Source organism: Entelurus aequoreus, linkage group LG20 (assembly GCF_033978785.1).
Source record: "Entelurus aequoreus isolate RoL-2023_Sb linkage group LG20, RoL_Eaeq_v1.1, whole genome shotgun sequence".
Classification (NCBI taxonomy): Eukaryota; Metazoa; Chordata; class Actinopteri; order Syngnathiformes; family Syngnathidae; genus Entelurus; species Entelurus aequoreus.
Genome location: NC_084750.1, coordinates 18,120,470 through 18,132,939, shown reverse-complemented (window position 1 = coordinate 18,132,939; position 12,470 = coordinate 18,120,470). Strand labels below are relative to the sequence as shown.

Genomic DNA, 12,470 nt, shown 5'->3' with positions numbered 1-12,470 from the left:
TCATATTCGGGCCACTTTATAATGAATATGTCGGCATGTATTTGTAAAAAAAATTAAAAATTAAAAACTTTTTTTTCTTTTTAACACCAAATTATTTAGCCCCCCTAAAAAAAAGGCCTAACAACGCCAATGATTCATGGTAAATTGCAGACTATAATTACTGGTTTGCAAAAAAAATTTTTTAACCCAAATAGGTGAAACACACCAGACTGTATCTCACCGCACACTAGTGTGCCGCGGCACAGTGGTTGAAAAACACTGCACTAAACAAACACACTCACTTGGCGAGGGACACAGGAAAGCTTGCGCGCATGCGCGGCGGGCCCAGCAACGAAAACTTCCTGCAAAATAGTGCTCCCTATCAACCAGACCAAAGCTTTTTACACATGCCAAAATAGTGCTCCCTATCAACCAGACAAAGCTTTTACACATTGGATTCAATCGGCCACGCTTAAATTGTAAGCGTTGTGACTTCACTCCCTCAATGGTAAGACGGGTTTGCTATTATAGTACGTCACAAATGCGTTTTGATTGTTGTTTTGGTTTTTTTGCAATTAGCTTAGCATTTTTCTCGCACGCTGCTATGGCGGCCGGTCCCGGCTAATGTCTGGAACACACAACTTTTACGCCAAATTAATCGCCTACAATGCGCCATTACTCATTAATTAATATACTTTAAAGTGTGATTAGTGGGAAATGTCAAGCGAATGCCTGCTAGTTGAACTTTTCCGAGGGTGTTGTTGACATTTAAGCTAACGTCGTCGCAGTTGCGCATAGCACGACGCGCTTTCATCGTTTGCGTTGCAGACTGATGACAAAAGAAGATGTTTAGTCACGGCAAATACGTTCAACATGTCGGTTTTTACTGTTAAGTCAACGCCAAGAACGCTACCCGTTTTCAGGAAATAGCCGTACTCAAGCGTCACCTTCATAGTGCTCATTTCGGCCGGGGTTATTTGCTGGTGCCTGCTAGTCTAACGGTGGTCGGCTGGAGGTCTCTTGGAATGCAACATGGCAAAATAACACGGTAGGCATAGCCTAGATTAACATTTACCTACTCATGGCATTAATAAAATAAAAGTCAAAACTAGCATATGGTAGAGTTACACACTTTGGTGGTATGGTTCCTGCAGAACCAAGTTAATACTTCAAGGTGTGTTCACACTTGGCATTAGTTGTGTCCAGCTAAAGGTGCAGTTTGCAGTGGCCTCCAAAATTGCAGGTAGTGCTGGGCGATATGGCCTTTTTTTAATATACTTGTACGTTATATGAGGCATAAATAACCAACTGAGAACGTGCCTGGTATGTTAACGTAACATATTATGGTAAGAGTCATTCAAATAACTATAACATATAGAACATGCTATACGTTTACCAAACAATCTGTCACTCCTAATCGCTAAATCCCATGAAATCTTCCTCGGTGTCGCTTCTAAACAACTCTGCCAACTCCAAAGGTAGACAATGCGCCGCTTCCTCCTCTATCGGTACGTCGCTTACGTCAGAGTCATCGTCAGTTGCAGTCCCAATTATTCCAGCAAGGGGTGTGGGAAATAATCGATTCGAATTCGAATCGTGATTCTCACGTTGTGCGAATCAGAATCGATGCTCATTTTTAAAAAATCGATTTTTATTTATTTATTATTATTTTTTAATTTTTTTAATTAATCAAGCCAACACAACAATACACAGCAATACCATAACAATGCAATCCAATTCCAAAACCACACCCGACCCAGCAACACTCAGAACTGCAATAAACAGAGCAATTGAGAGGAGACACAAACACGACACAGAACAATCCAAAAGTAGTGAAACAAAAATGAATATTATCAACAACAGTATCAATATTAGTTACAATTTCAACATAGCAGTGATTAAACATCCCTCATTGACATTATCATTAGACATTTATAAAAAAAATTAAAATGGAACAATAGTGTCACAGTGGCTTACACTTGCATCGCATCTCATAAGCTTGACAACACACTGTGTCCAATATTTTCACAAAGATAAAATAAGTCATATTTTTGGTTCATATAATAGTTAAAACAAATTTACATTATTGCAATCAGTTGATAAAACATTGTCCTTTACAATTACAAAAGCTTTTTACAAAAATCTACTGCTCTGCTTGCATGTCAGCAGACTGGGGTAGATCCTGCTGAAATCCTATGTATTGAAGGAATAGAGAATCCTTTTGAATCGGGAACAAATGGTTTTTGAATAGAGAATCGTGTTGAATTGAAAAAAAAAAATCGATTTTGAATCGAATCGTGACCCCAAGAATCGATATTGAATCGAATCGTGGGACACCCGAAGATTCACAGCCCTAATTCCAGCCTTTCTGAATCCGGACAGGATGGTTTCGGTTGTCACTGAAGCCCATGCTTTGTCCATCCATCCAATGACATCCAGAAAAGTTGCATGGCGTATTCTCCCGGTACGGAAGTAGTAGCGGGTAGCATCTTTTTTTTCCACAATGCACTTCTGCCATGACCCGCCCCCGCCAAATTTTTATTGGTTGACGTGTGTGTGTGACGATTGCTGATATACGCCTAGTCTCTTACGTGAATGAGATAAACAATATTATTTGATATTTTACGGTAATGTGTTAATAATTTCACACATAAGTCGCTCCAGAGTATAAATCGCACCCCCGGCCAAACTATGAAAAAAACTGCGACTTTTAATCCGAAAAATACGGTACACATTTTTCATACCGATGCTCCCTATAGATCTTGACTGCATTAATGGAGTATAAACCAAAATAATATGCTTTTTGGTTAGTGGCTGCTAATGAACATTTCAAAAGTGTGTCAATCTTTTCGGTGACCTTGTTTCCCTCCAGGTGTTATGAGTTCACTTACTGTACATAAATATTGTATAAGATGACATATGCTTCCCATTGGTCCCAGCCACTCCGGTGGCACACTTTTGCCTCAGAACGTGCCGTGTTGTTTGCCTCACGCGTCGGCGCGGTGTTGAATTTGCCATCTGACCTATTTTCGCCGTCTCTGTCCACATCGTGATCTTATCCCTCGCGGCATCTTTTGAATCGGCAGCTTGCACCTGAGCGAGAATGTTTTCTTTCGCTGCGAGTTGGGTCACATGTAAGGCGGCACGCTTCCCTAATCCCACGCTAAGCACGTTAAGTGGTGGGCCGGCGGGCGGTGGGGGGGGACGTCAGTCACACCTGCCTCCACCTGTAGGTCTCGTGCAGGAGATGTGACCAGGACGCCCCACTTCCTTTAAACCCCCCGCCCCCTCCGTGGCAGCAGGGGAGGGATGCGTCCATGTGTGTTTATGTGAGGAGGGGAGAGCCTTGCATTGAGAAACTACATAAGGCATCGCTTCACAGTCCGCTTTTCATTTCTCCGCTGTGGCCCTTGGGACCGTGCGAAGAAGGGTCCGGACAGACTCCCCAGGTCCAGAGAGTAGGCTGTGACAGCGTGCCGTCATGTCGGGTCGCTCCGCCGCAGAGATGGATGACTCGCAGGAGCTGCCGGTAAGTGTGCCCGCAAGAGGGATTTTACATTAATGGCTAATGATTCCAAATTGAGCAGGTTTCTCTCAATATTTCCCATCATTGCTCAAAAAGCTCCTGCACAGAAATGCCAAACAGCACTTTTCTTTTTTTCTTTCCAATGAATACTACAAATAATTTATTGTTATATCTATTCCATGTTTTTTGTTATGTGTTACATTTAAAGACTAACAATAATCTCAGGTCACATGAGCATCCTGCATTGGACATTTTGTTGTTTTCCCAAAATGTGTAACTCTGGCAAAAGAATAGGGATGTTTAGATCAGAGATATACCCATCAGTGTTGGTTACTTGAAAATTGGGTCCCAGGGACCCCATCAAGTCATAAAAATGGGGTCCCACAGTACATTTTTGGGGTCCCACTTTTTTGTAACCGTTTTGTAAACAAATGATAAATGTATGCATTATCCTGTTTAGGGCTGCAACAACTAATCGATTAAATCGATGAAAATCGATTACCAAAATAGTTGGCGATTAATTTAGTCATCGATTCGTTGGAACTATGCTATGCGCATGCGCGGAGGCTTTTTTAAAAATATTATTATTTTTTTTTTTTGGGGGGGTTGTTTTTTTTTGTTTTATAAACCTTTATTTATAAACTGCAGCATTTACAAACAGCTGAGAAACAATAATCAAAATAAGTACAAAAACAGTACAAAACAGCGTACGTCTCATGAGGTGGCGTAAACTAGCAAATGATGTGTCATGTGCAGCTCACGTGACGACGGCGTCTCCTTTGCTGGAAAAATTCGAAAAATGTCGCAGGAAAACACTACCGATAGTTTAGCGGGGAAACATCTTGAGGTTATTGCTTCAATGGAGAAAAGTGTACGACCTAAGTCGTCAAAAGTGTGGGAACACTTCACTTTAAAGACTTCAAAGAAGACCGTTTCCTGCAAAATGGCACGGAAGTACAACATTTTTTCAGGAGCACCTGAAGAAGAAACATGGTTGGAGCCACGGATATAGGGAGGAACTCACAGTACGTAACTTTTTAAGTCCATAGTGGCAACAAGCATTCATGATTTCAGCTTTTTTGTAAGTAACTTTAACGTTATGCCTTTGTTGCAACGCGGGGCTGATAATAGTGTTTCTCCGGCACATTTGACTCCGTTTTGAGAGAGAAAACGCACGGTTACCAATTTGGAAATAAACGTAACGGACAGAAATATCTCAGGTTGGTTTCATAATGGATCAATGTAGCCGGGCCGATAAAGCTATATAAATATATTTAGATTTGAGTGACGCTTTAGTATAACTAAACGTTATGAAGGTGCTGGAATATTTCATGCTATTATTCAGAGGCAGCCTAAAATGAATCCTTTATTATTCACAACAGAAACGTGTACAATATCTGATTCAGTTCTGATGAGTTAAATTTCTGTGTTATTATTGGTGTATGCTGCACCCCCAATGTCCAGAACATGGTGCCAGTATGCTGGATTTTTTCAATAAAATACTGGAAAGGATAGAAATGTAGTTTGTCTCTTTTATCCGATTATTAATCGAAGCAATAATCGACAGATTAATCGATTATGAAATTAATCGTTAGTTGCAGCCCTAATCCTGTTATATCTCACATTCTATATTGTGTTTTGGAAAAAGGTTGTCATAAACGTTATTTAATTCATTAAAAAAAATTATACAAAAGAAAAATGTTTATGCATATGTAAATGTGTTCAGTTATAAACACTCATTCACTTTCTTCTTTCCTTCATGGATCTAAACTTTCACCGCTGCCGCCCCAAATTCAAAGTTCTCTGGCTGCTGACACATCTCAAATGCCCTTATGGGCATTACATATAACAAAATCAACTATCTACTGTACTGTTTGTTTGTCAAAATACCCTTTTTAAGTTAATTTAAAGTACCAATGATTGTCACACACACACACTAGGTGTGGCGAAATTATTCTCTGCATTTGACCCATCACCCTTGATCACCCCCTGGGAGGTGATGGGAGCAGTGGGCAGCAGCGGTGGCCGCGCCTGGGAATCATTTTTGCTGATTTAACCCCCAATTCCAACCATCGATTCTGAGTGCCAAGCAGGGAGGTAATGGTTCCCATTTTTATAGTCTTTGTATGATTTGAACTCACAACCTACCGATCTTAGAGCTAATATCTACCCAAATGACCACTCTGCTGCTACCAAAAATGTATTTGAAGGGTATTTCAACAAGTAAACGGCACAGTAGGTACTTGATTTTGGTATATGTTAATGCCTGTAATGGTATTCTAGTAAAATATACAGAGATAAGATGTGTCAGTATCAAACTATTACTTATAATACATTTTTGGCAGCAGCAAAGTGGTCGTTTGGGTAGATCTTAGCTCTAAAAAGGGTATTTCAACAAGTACGCAGTACAGTAGGTGCTTGATTTAGATATATGTAATGCTCATAAGGGTATTCTAGTAAAATATGCGATGTGTAAATATCAAAATATTACGTTGAATCACATTGTCAGGCAATAGTACCTTTTAATGAAAATGTTACATAAATGAATACATCCAAACACTATATAAATATTTATTATGTGCAGGAAGAAATAACAGTTACAATTGTATGTATCTTCCAAACAAGAAAGAGGTTTTACCACATCAACATGGGACTAATAACAGTCCTTTAAATCTCATTAATGCCACAGAAAAGACAAACTTGTCATTTTACGGACACGATAAAGGCTTAAATAATGCCAAACACGTAGCGTTACAATAACCACAAAGATAAAGTGTTTGTCTCACACCTAGTAATCCGCTCTGGACAGACCAAGCCAAGCAATGCAGGTTTAGCGAAGGAAGGAAATCAATTTTTGGCAGGCAATCACATTTTGGCACATCACCGGCAAATATAAACAAAACAAAACACCGACAAAGTCATAGTCGATAAAAAAACAAACAAGCAAACGGAGTTTTGACCCGGAGAAGCCAGGGTCAGTGGGAAAAAAAACAATTTAACTTTTAACAATATAAATACCTCACAAATTGATGTTTGTCCTTGCCGACTTTTTGGTTTCACATCCAGGATATTTTCCGAGTGACGGTTCATCAAGTGGCCGATTACTCGTATTTTTTTGCATGTCCGCGCTCCCACATGAGGCTCTATGCCAGAAGTAAAAAAAAACCTGCCCGTCTGCTCATTCATCGGACCGACGAGAGACTCCAACCCTCTATCGTTTTTGTAAATAATTGACGTTTACGAAACGATTTTCCAATCACCCATGTCCAAATCAATTATTTCCCCCACCTCTACTTTCTACTGCAACACGGTTCCATCTAAGCACTTATTTCTTAGTGTTTTTGCAAGCTAGCTTAGCGATTAGCATGCCAGCTCCTGGCCTGCTGTCGGTGTGTAACATGTTCCGCCTCATCGTCCAGTGATAATGCTACTTAATAATGACACTTAAGATACTAGGAAATGCATTTTATTTGCCGCAATGAAAGGGATTGTTATTAGCTTAGTGGTGCGGCTTCACACTGTGTAGGAAGACACATATTTAGCTGCTGGTCTGTCGCTGGACCAAATATAAATACAATGAAAGGCATCAATTGTGTGAATGCTCCAAAGGTTTTCTACATGCGCTCTCCCTTCCACATTTTTCATCCGATTTAAGCCGTTCCAACTTCATTTTATTTATTTATTTATTTCAGGCAATGACATAAAAAAGTACAAAGTTGACAACACATAATAATATGAATTAATATACTGCAATATAATGCATGATTGTCCAGTTTTGCCTGAAAGGGAGTGGGAAGAAGATAACTTATTTAATCCCACCCCCAGTTCTCCATTCAGTGATTATTCTCATGAGTTTCACTCTTACTTTGTTCAAGGATTATAATACAAATGTTGTATCATAGTGGCTTTACCACAGGTAACAATAATTATTACACTGTAACAATCATTTGTATCAACAATGTAGGAATAATGAATATAGCAATAATGGTAATAGACAACATAGCAATAATGGTAAGGAAACATTGAGCACATGTTAACACTTTGAGACAGAGTACAGCAGCAGGTCAAATTAAAGACCCTCAGCTCTATATTTGAACCAGACCCCATGTTTGTAGAATAGTTTAAACTTCAAACTGTTCAGCCTATTCAGGAATCGCGGGCTTTACCTTGACAAATTCAAAAAAATTCCCAGATTTTCCAGAATTCCAGGTTTTCCGGGACATTTTTCCCATTCAAAATGAATTGGCCATTTTTAAACCTTCCACCATTTCCACATTTTTCAACCGATTCAAACCATTCCACCTTCAACATATTCCACTCATCCTGGACATTCAAACTAACATTTTTCCAAGTTCAAAAAACTTCCAGGAATTCCTGTTTTTTCTAACCCTTTTTTTCACCCTTTTTTCTGTCGACTACTTCCACATTTTTTAACCCACTTCAACCGTTCCACTGTCAAAACATTCCTCTTATTCAGGACAAAAAACCAAGTTGTTCTTTGAACTGGAAAAATTCCCGGTTTTCCCAAAATTCCAGGAATTCCGTAATACCATATTTAAGTTAAAGTTAAAAGTGCCAGTGATTGTCACACACACACTAGGTGTGGCGAAATGATTCTCTGCATTTGACCCATCACCCTTGATCACCCCCTTGGAAGTGAGGGGAGCAGTGGGCAGAAGCGGTGGCCGCGCCCGGGAATCATTTTGGTGATTTAACCCCCAATTCCAACCCTTGATGCTGAGTGCCAAGCAGGGAGGTAATGGCTCCCATTGTTATAGTCTTTGGTATGACTCGGCCGGTGTTTGAACTCACAACCTACCGACCTTAGAGCTAATATCTCCCCAAACGACCACTTTGCTGCTGCCAAAAATTGATTTGAAGGGTATTTCAACAAGTAAACGGTACAGTAGGTACTGGATTTTGATATATGTTAATGCCGGTAATGGTATTCTAATAAAATATGCAGAGATAAGATGTGTCAGTATCAAAACATTACTTGAAATCAATTTTTGGCAGCAGCAAAGCTCTAAAAAGGGTATTTCAACAAGTAAACAGTACAGTAGGTACTTGATTTAGATATATGTAATGCTCATAAGGGTATTCTAGTAAAATATGCGATGTGTAAATATCAAAATATTACGTTGGATCACATTTTGTCAGGCAATATTACATTTAATGAAAATTTTACATAAATGAATACATCCAAACACTTTATAATATTTATTTTGTGCAGGAAGAATGGCCATTTTTCAACCTTCCACCATTTCCACATTTTTCAACCGATTCAAACAATTCCACCATTTAACATATTCCACTCATCCTAGACATTCAAACTAAAAATTTTCCAAGTTCCAAAAATTTCCAGGAATTCCTGTTTTTTTCTAACCCCTTTTTCACTCTTTTTTTACTGTCGACTACCCCTTCCACATTTTTTAACCCACTTCAACCGTTCCGCTGTCAAAACATTCCTCCCTAGTCAGGACAAAAAAGTAAGTTGTTTTTTAAACTGGAAACATTTCCGGTTTTCCCAAAATTCCAAAAATTCCACAATTCCATTTTTCAATTAAAAATGTTACGACTTCAACATTTCTCGACCGATTTGAAAAATTCCAACACCAACCATTAAGAACATTCAATTTATTTCGCATTTTCCAAAAAATTCCCGCTTTTCCCGAAATTCTAAAATGTTCATGAAATTCCCATTGAAATGAATGGGACATTTTTCAAGGCATTTCAGTTCAACTTCAGCATTGGCGCATTCACACGCCATTCCTTCAGGAATTGCTTCATCTAGTTGTCGATGACAAAATGTTTACCTACATTCAGAAAGACTGGGTACTTATTTAAGCGGGTGTAACCTAACCTGGTCACTTAGTTTTTCGTATGCTGTTATTCTCCTTTTTTACATTATTTGTTTTTGCTCAGGCAAAGAAAGCAAAGCTTGAATTAGACCGTGGACTGGAAAAAGACCAAAGGTTTGTCATTACTAATTCTAATTTTAACATTGTCGTATGAAATAATTGTTGCTCGGTCAAAACATAACACAATGGCTAAAACCAAGTTTCTCCACATTGCAGTCATTTGAGGAATGATAGAAGTCCGAGTGCTGTGTTAGCTCCATCCGAGCAGGCTAGCTCTTACTCCACCCTGTCCATCTCCCAACTTGACACAGGTGAGTTAAAAAATTTGGAGAAAACTGAGACTTAAAGGGGAACTGCACTTTTTGTGGGATTTTACGGTATGTTTTTTTATTGGGTTTTTTGCATTCTAACTCATAAATAAACGTTAGCAAAAGTCAGCTAACAATAGGGGTAATAGAATTCACTCAATCCTGCATATAAAGCGCTCTTAAAAACATCCTAAAACCTCCATCTGCATTTTATATACATGTTGTAAGTATATATGTAATGTAGTAACAGGCAGATCCATAATAAAGTGTAATATTTACATGTTTTGGTCATTTTAAGCATACAGCGGCAGTGCATTAATTTCACAGAAGCATCTCAACGTTCATTATTCCCTTCAACAACAACTTGAAGAGGTAGTCACCTGAAATGGTTTTCACTTCACAGGTGTGCTTGAAGCTCAATGAGAGAATACCAAGAGTGTGCAAAACTAATTTGAAGAAACTAGAATATCAATCAAAGTTTACTTATATAGCCCTAAATCACGAGTGTCTCAAAGGGCTGCACAAGCCACAACGACATCCTCGGCTCATATCCCACATCAGGGCAAGAAAAAACTCAACCCAATGGGATGACAATGAGAAACCTTGGAGGGGACCGCAGATGTGGGGACCCCCTCCCTGGGCGACAGGTGCAATGGACGTCGAGTGGATCTAGCATAATAGTGTGAGAGTCCAGTCCATAGTAAATCTAACATAATATTGTGAGAGTCCAGTCCGTAGTGGATCTAACATAATAGTGTGAGAGTCCAGTCCATAGTGGATCTAACATAATATTGTGAGAGTCCAGTCCATAGTGGATCTAACATAATAGTGTGAGAGTCCAGTCCATAGTGGATCTAACATAATAGTGAGAGTCCAGTCCATAGTGGATCTAACACAGGGGTCACCAACCTTTTTGAAACCAAGGGCTACTTCTTGGGTACTGATTAATGCGAAGGGCTACCAGTTTGATACACACTTAAATAAATTGCCAGAAGTAGCCAATTTGCTCAATTTACCTTTAACTCTGTTATTATTAATAATTAATTATATTTATCCTTGTGGAAACACTGATCATCTTAATGATTTCTCACAATAAATATATATAGAAACAGATAAATATCAATATGCAACACTTTATTTTTATATTTTCTCTAAATGCACATTTTTCAAATTGAACATTTTCAAATGATCACTTCTAAGACAGTCTTGTGAAATCACAATATCCCATTTTAACTAGCTAGCCACTAACATTTTTTAACAAATCATGAATTACTTTGCACCATGTTTGTACAAATAATAACTCATGTAAAATACAAAAGTAAACTCTCAAATTTTTAAATCATGTCACACTTTGAACTGGACACCAAATCTGTTATCTGTTTCTTTGTCAGTTAGTGGGAAGCCTGGCATTGCATGCTGTTAACTAGTGTGTTGTACTCTGGTGTGTAACTTGACACTGCAACTCTGAGTGAGTCTTGCAGATGTGCATCAGTGAGGCGTGTTCTGTGTTTGTTCTTGATGAAGTTCATGTCAGAAAAGGCTGATTCACAAAGATAAGATTTTTCCTCATTGTTTGCGGAACCTTCTTAATCTTTTGGACATATTTTCACAGCAATCTGGCCTTAAGCTTAATTATGATAAATGTAAAATGTTAAGGATCGGAAATCTAAAGGGAACGTCCTTTCGAATGGAATGCAAAGTGCCTGTTTTGTGGACAGATGGACCAGTTAACATACTTGGTGTTGTTGTCCCAGAAAATCTGGAAGATCTAGGCTCAGTAAATTATGATAATCGACTAAGAAAGCTGGACAAAATTATGCAATTATGGAAAGGGAAATCCCTAACCTTGTATGGTAAAATGTCTATTGCCAACTCGTTAATTATTCCTCAATTTATTTATTTGTTTTTGTCATTACCAGCTCCATCACAAAACTTTTTCAAGATTTATGAGCGGAGGGTCTTCGATTTTGTCTGGAACGGCAAACCAGAAAAGATTAAAAGAAAGGTTTTGTACAAAGAGTGTGAATATGGGGGCCTGAAACTTCTCAACCTTGAAGCTATGTGTCTGTCTTTAAAAGCATCAATTGTTCCAAAGATGTATTTAAACATTGAGTGGTACACAAATGTCCTGTTGGACAAAAAACATGTACTGTATCAAAAGAAATTGTATCCTTTTTTACAAGTGATCCCCTCCCAGAGAGTCTGCTGGGAAACATGGCAGGGTTCATAAAGGAAACAATCCACTCATAGTGGTGTTTTCAATTTTATGTGCCAGAAAAAAGAGACAATATTTTGCAGCAGTTAATATGGATGAACTCTAATATTGTAATAGATGGAAAGCCTTTCTTTTGGAAAAATATGTTTGAAAGAGGAATCATTTTTGTCAATGATATTATCAATGAGAATGGTAAAATTATGAAGTATGATGAATTTAGAGCTATGTATGGTGATGCTTGCTCAAGCTTTTCATTTTATCAACTAACTGGAGTAATTGGGAAAAGATGGAAACAAATAAATAATTATGGAACTACTAAATTATTAGTTTGTAAACCTCTAATAAGAAATTCTAGTTGGCAAAAAGGAACTAAAATAAATAGAAAAAGATATAATTTTTATTTAATAAAGAAATCTTTGAAGGCTGCCTCATACAACACAAATGGAAAATGGGAGGACTTTTTTGACTGCCCGTTGCCATGGGATGCCATATTCAAACTAATCTATAAAACCACTATCGATGTGCAAAATCGTTATTTTCAAATTAAAATTATTTATAACTTCTTACCCACAGGGAAAATG

General features: G+C 38.3%; 1 protein-coding gene across 7 annotated transcripts in view; it reads left to right on the top strand.

Moving 5' to 3' along the window:
* The first annotated feature begins 294 nt into the window (after positions 1 to 294).
* Positions 295 to 12,470, top strand: part of eya3 (EYA transcriptional coactivator and phosphatase 3) — a 45,899-nt gene continuing 33,723 nt past the window's right edge. Inside the window, exons 1-4 of one of the 7 annotated variants that reach the window (XM_062029551.1) lie at positions 296 to 487; positions 3,409 to 3,508; positions 9,431 to 9,480; positions 9,583 to 9,677. In XM_062029551.1, coding sequence (XP_061885535.1) covers positions 3,461 to 3,508; positions 9,431 to 9,480; positions 9,583 to 9,677 — 193 coding nt within the window. In that variant the 5' untranslated portion in view covers positions 296 to 487; positions 3,409 to 3,460. Of the gene's footprint in view, positions 488 to 788; positions 1,028 to 3,361; positions 3,509 to 9,430; positions 9,481 to 9,582; positions 9,678 to 12,470 lie in introns of those variants that run through there. The other 6 variants (XM_062029556.1, XM_062029550.1, XM_062029553.1 and 3 more) reach the window with 6 other exon arrangements.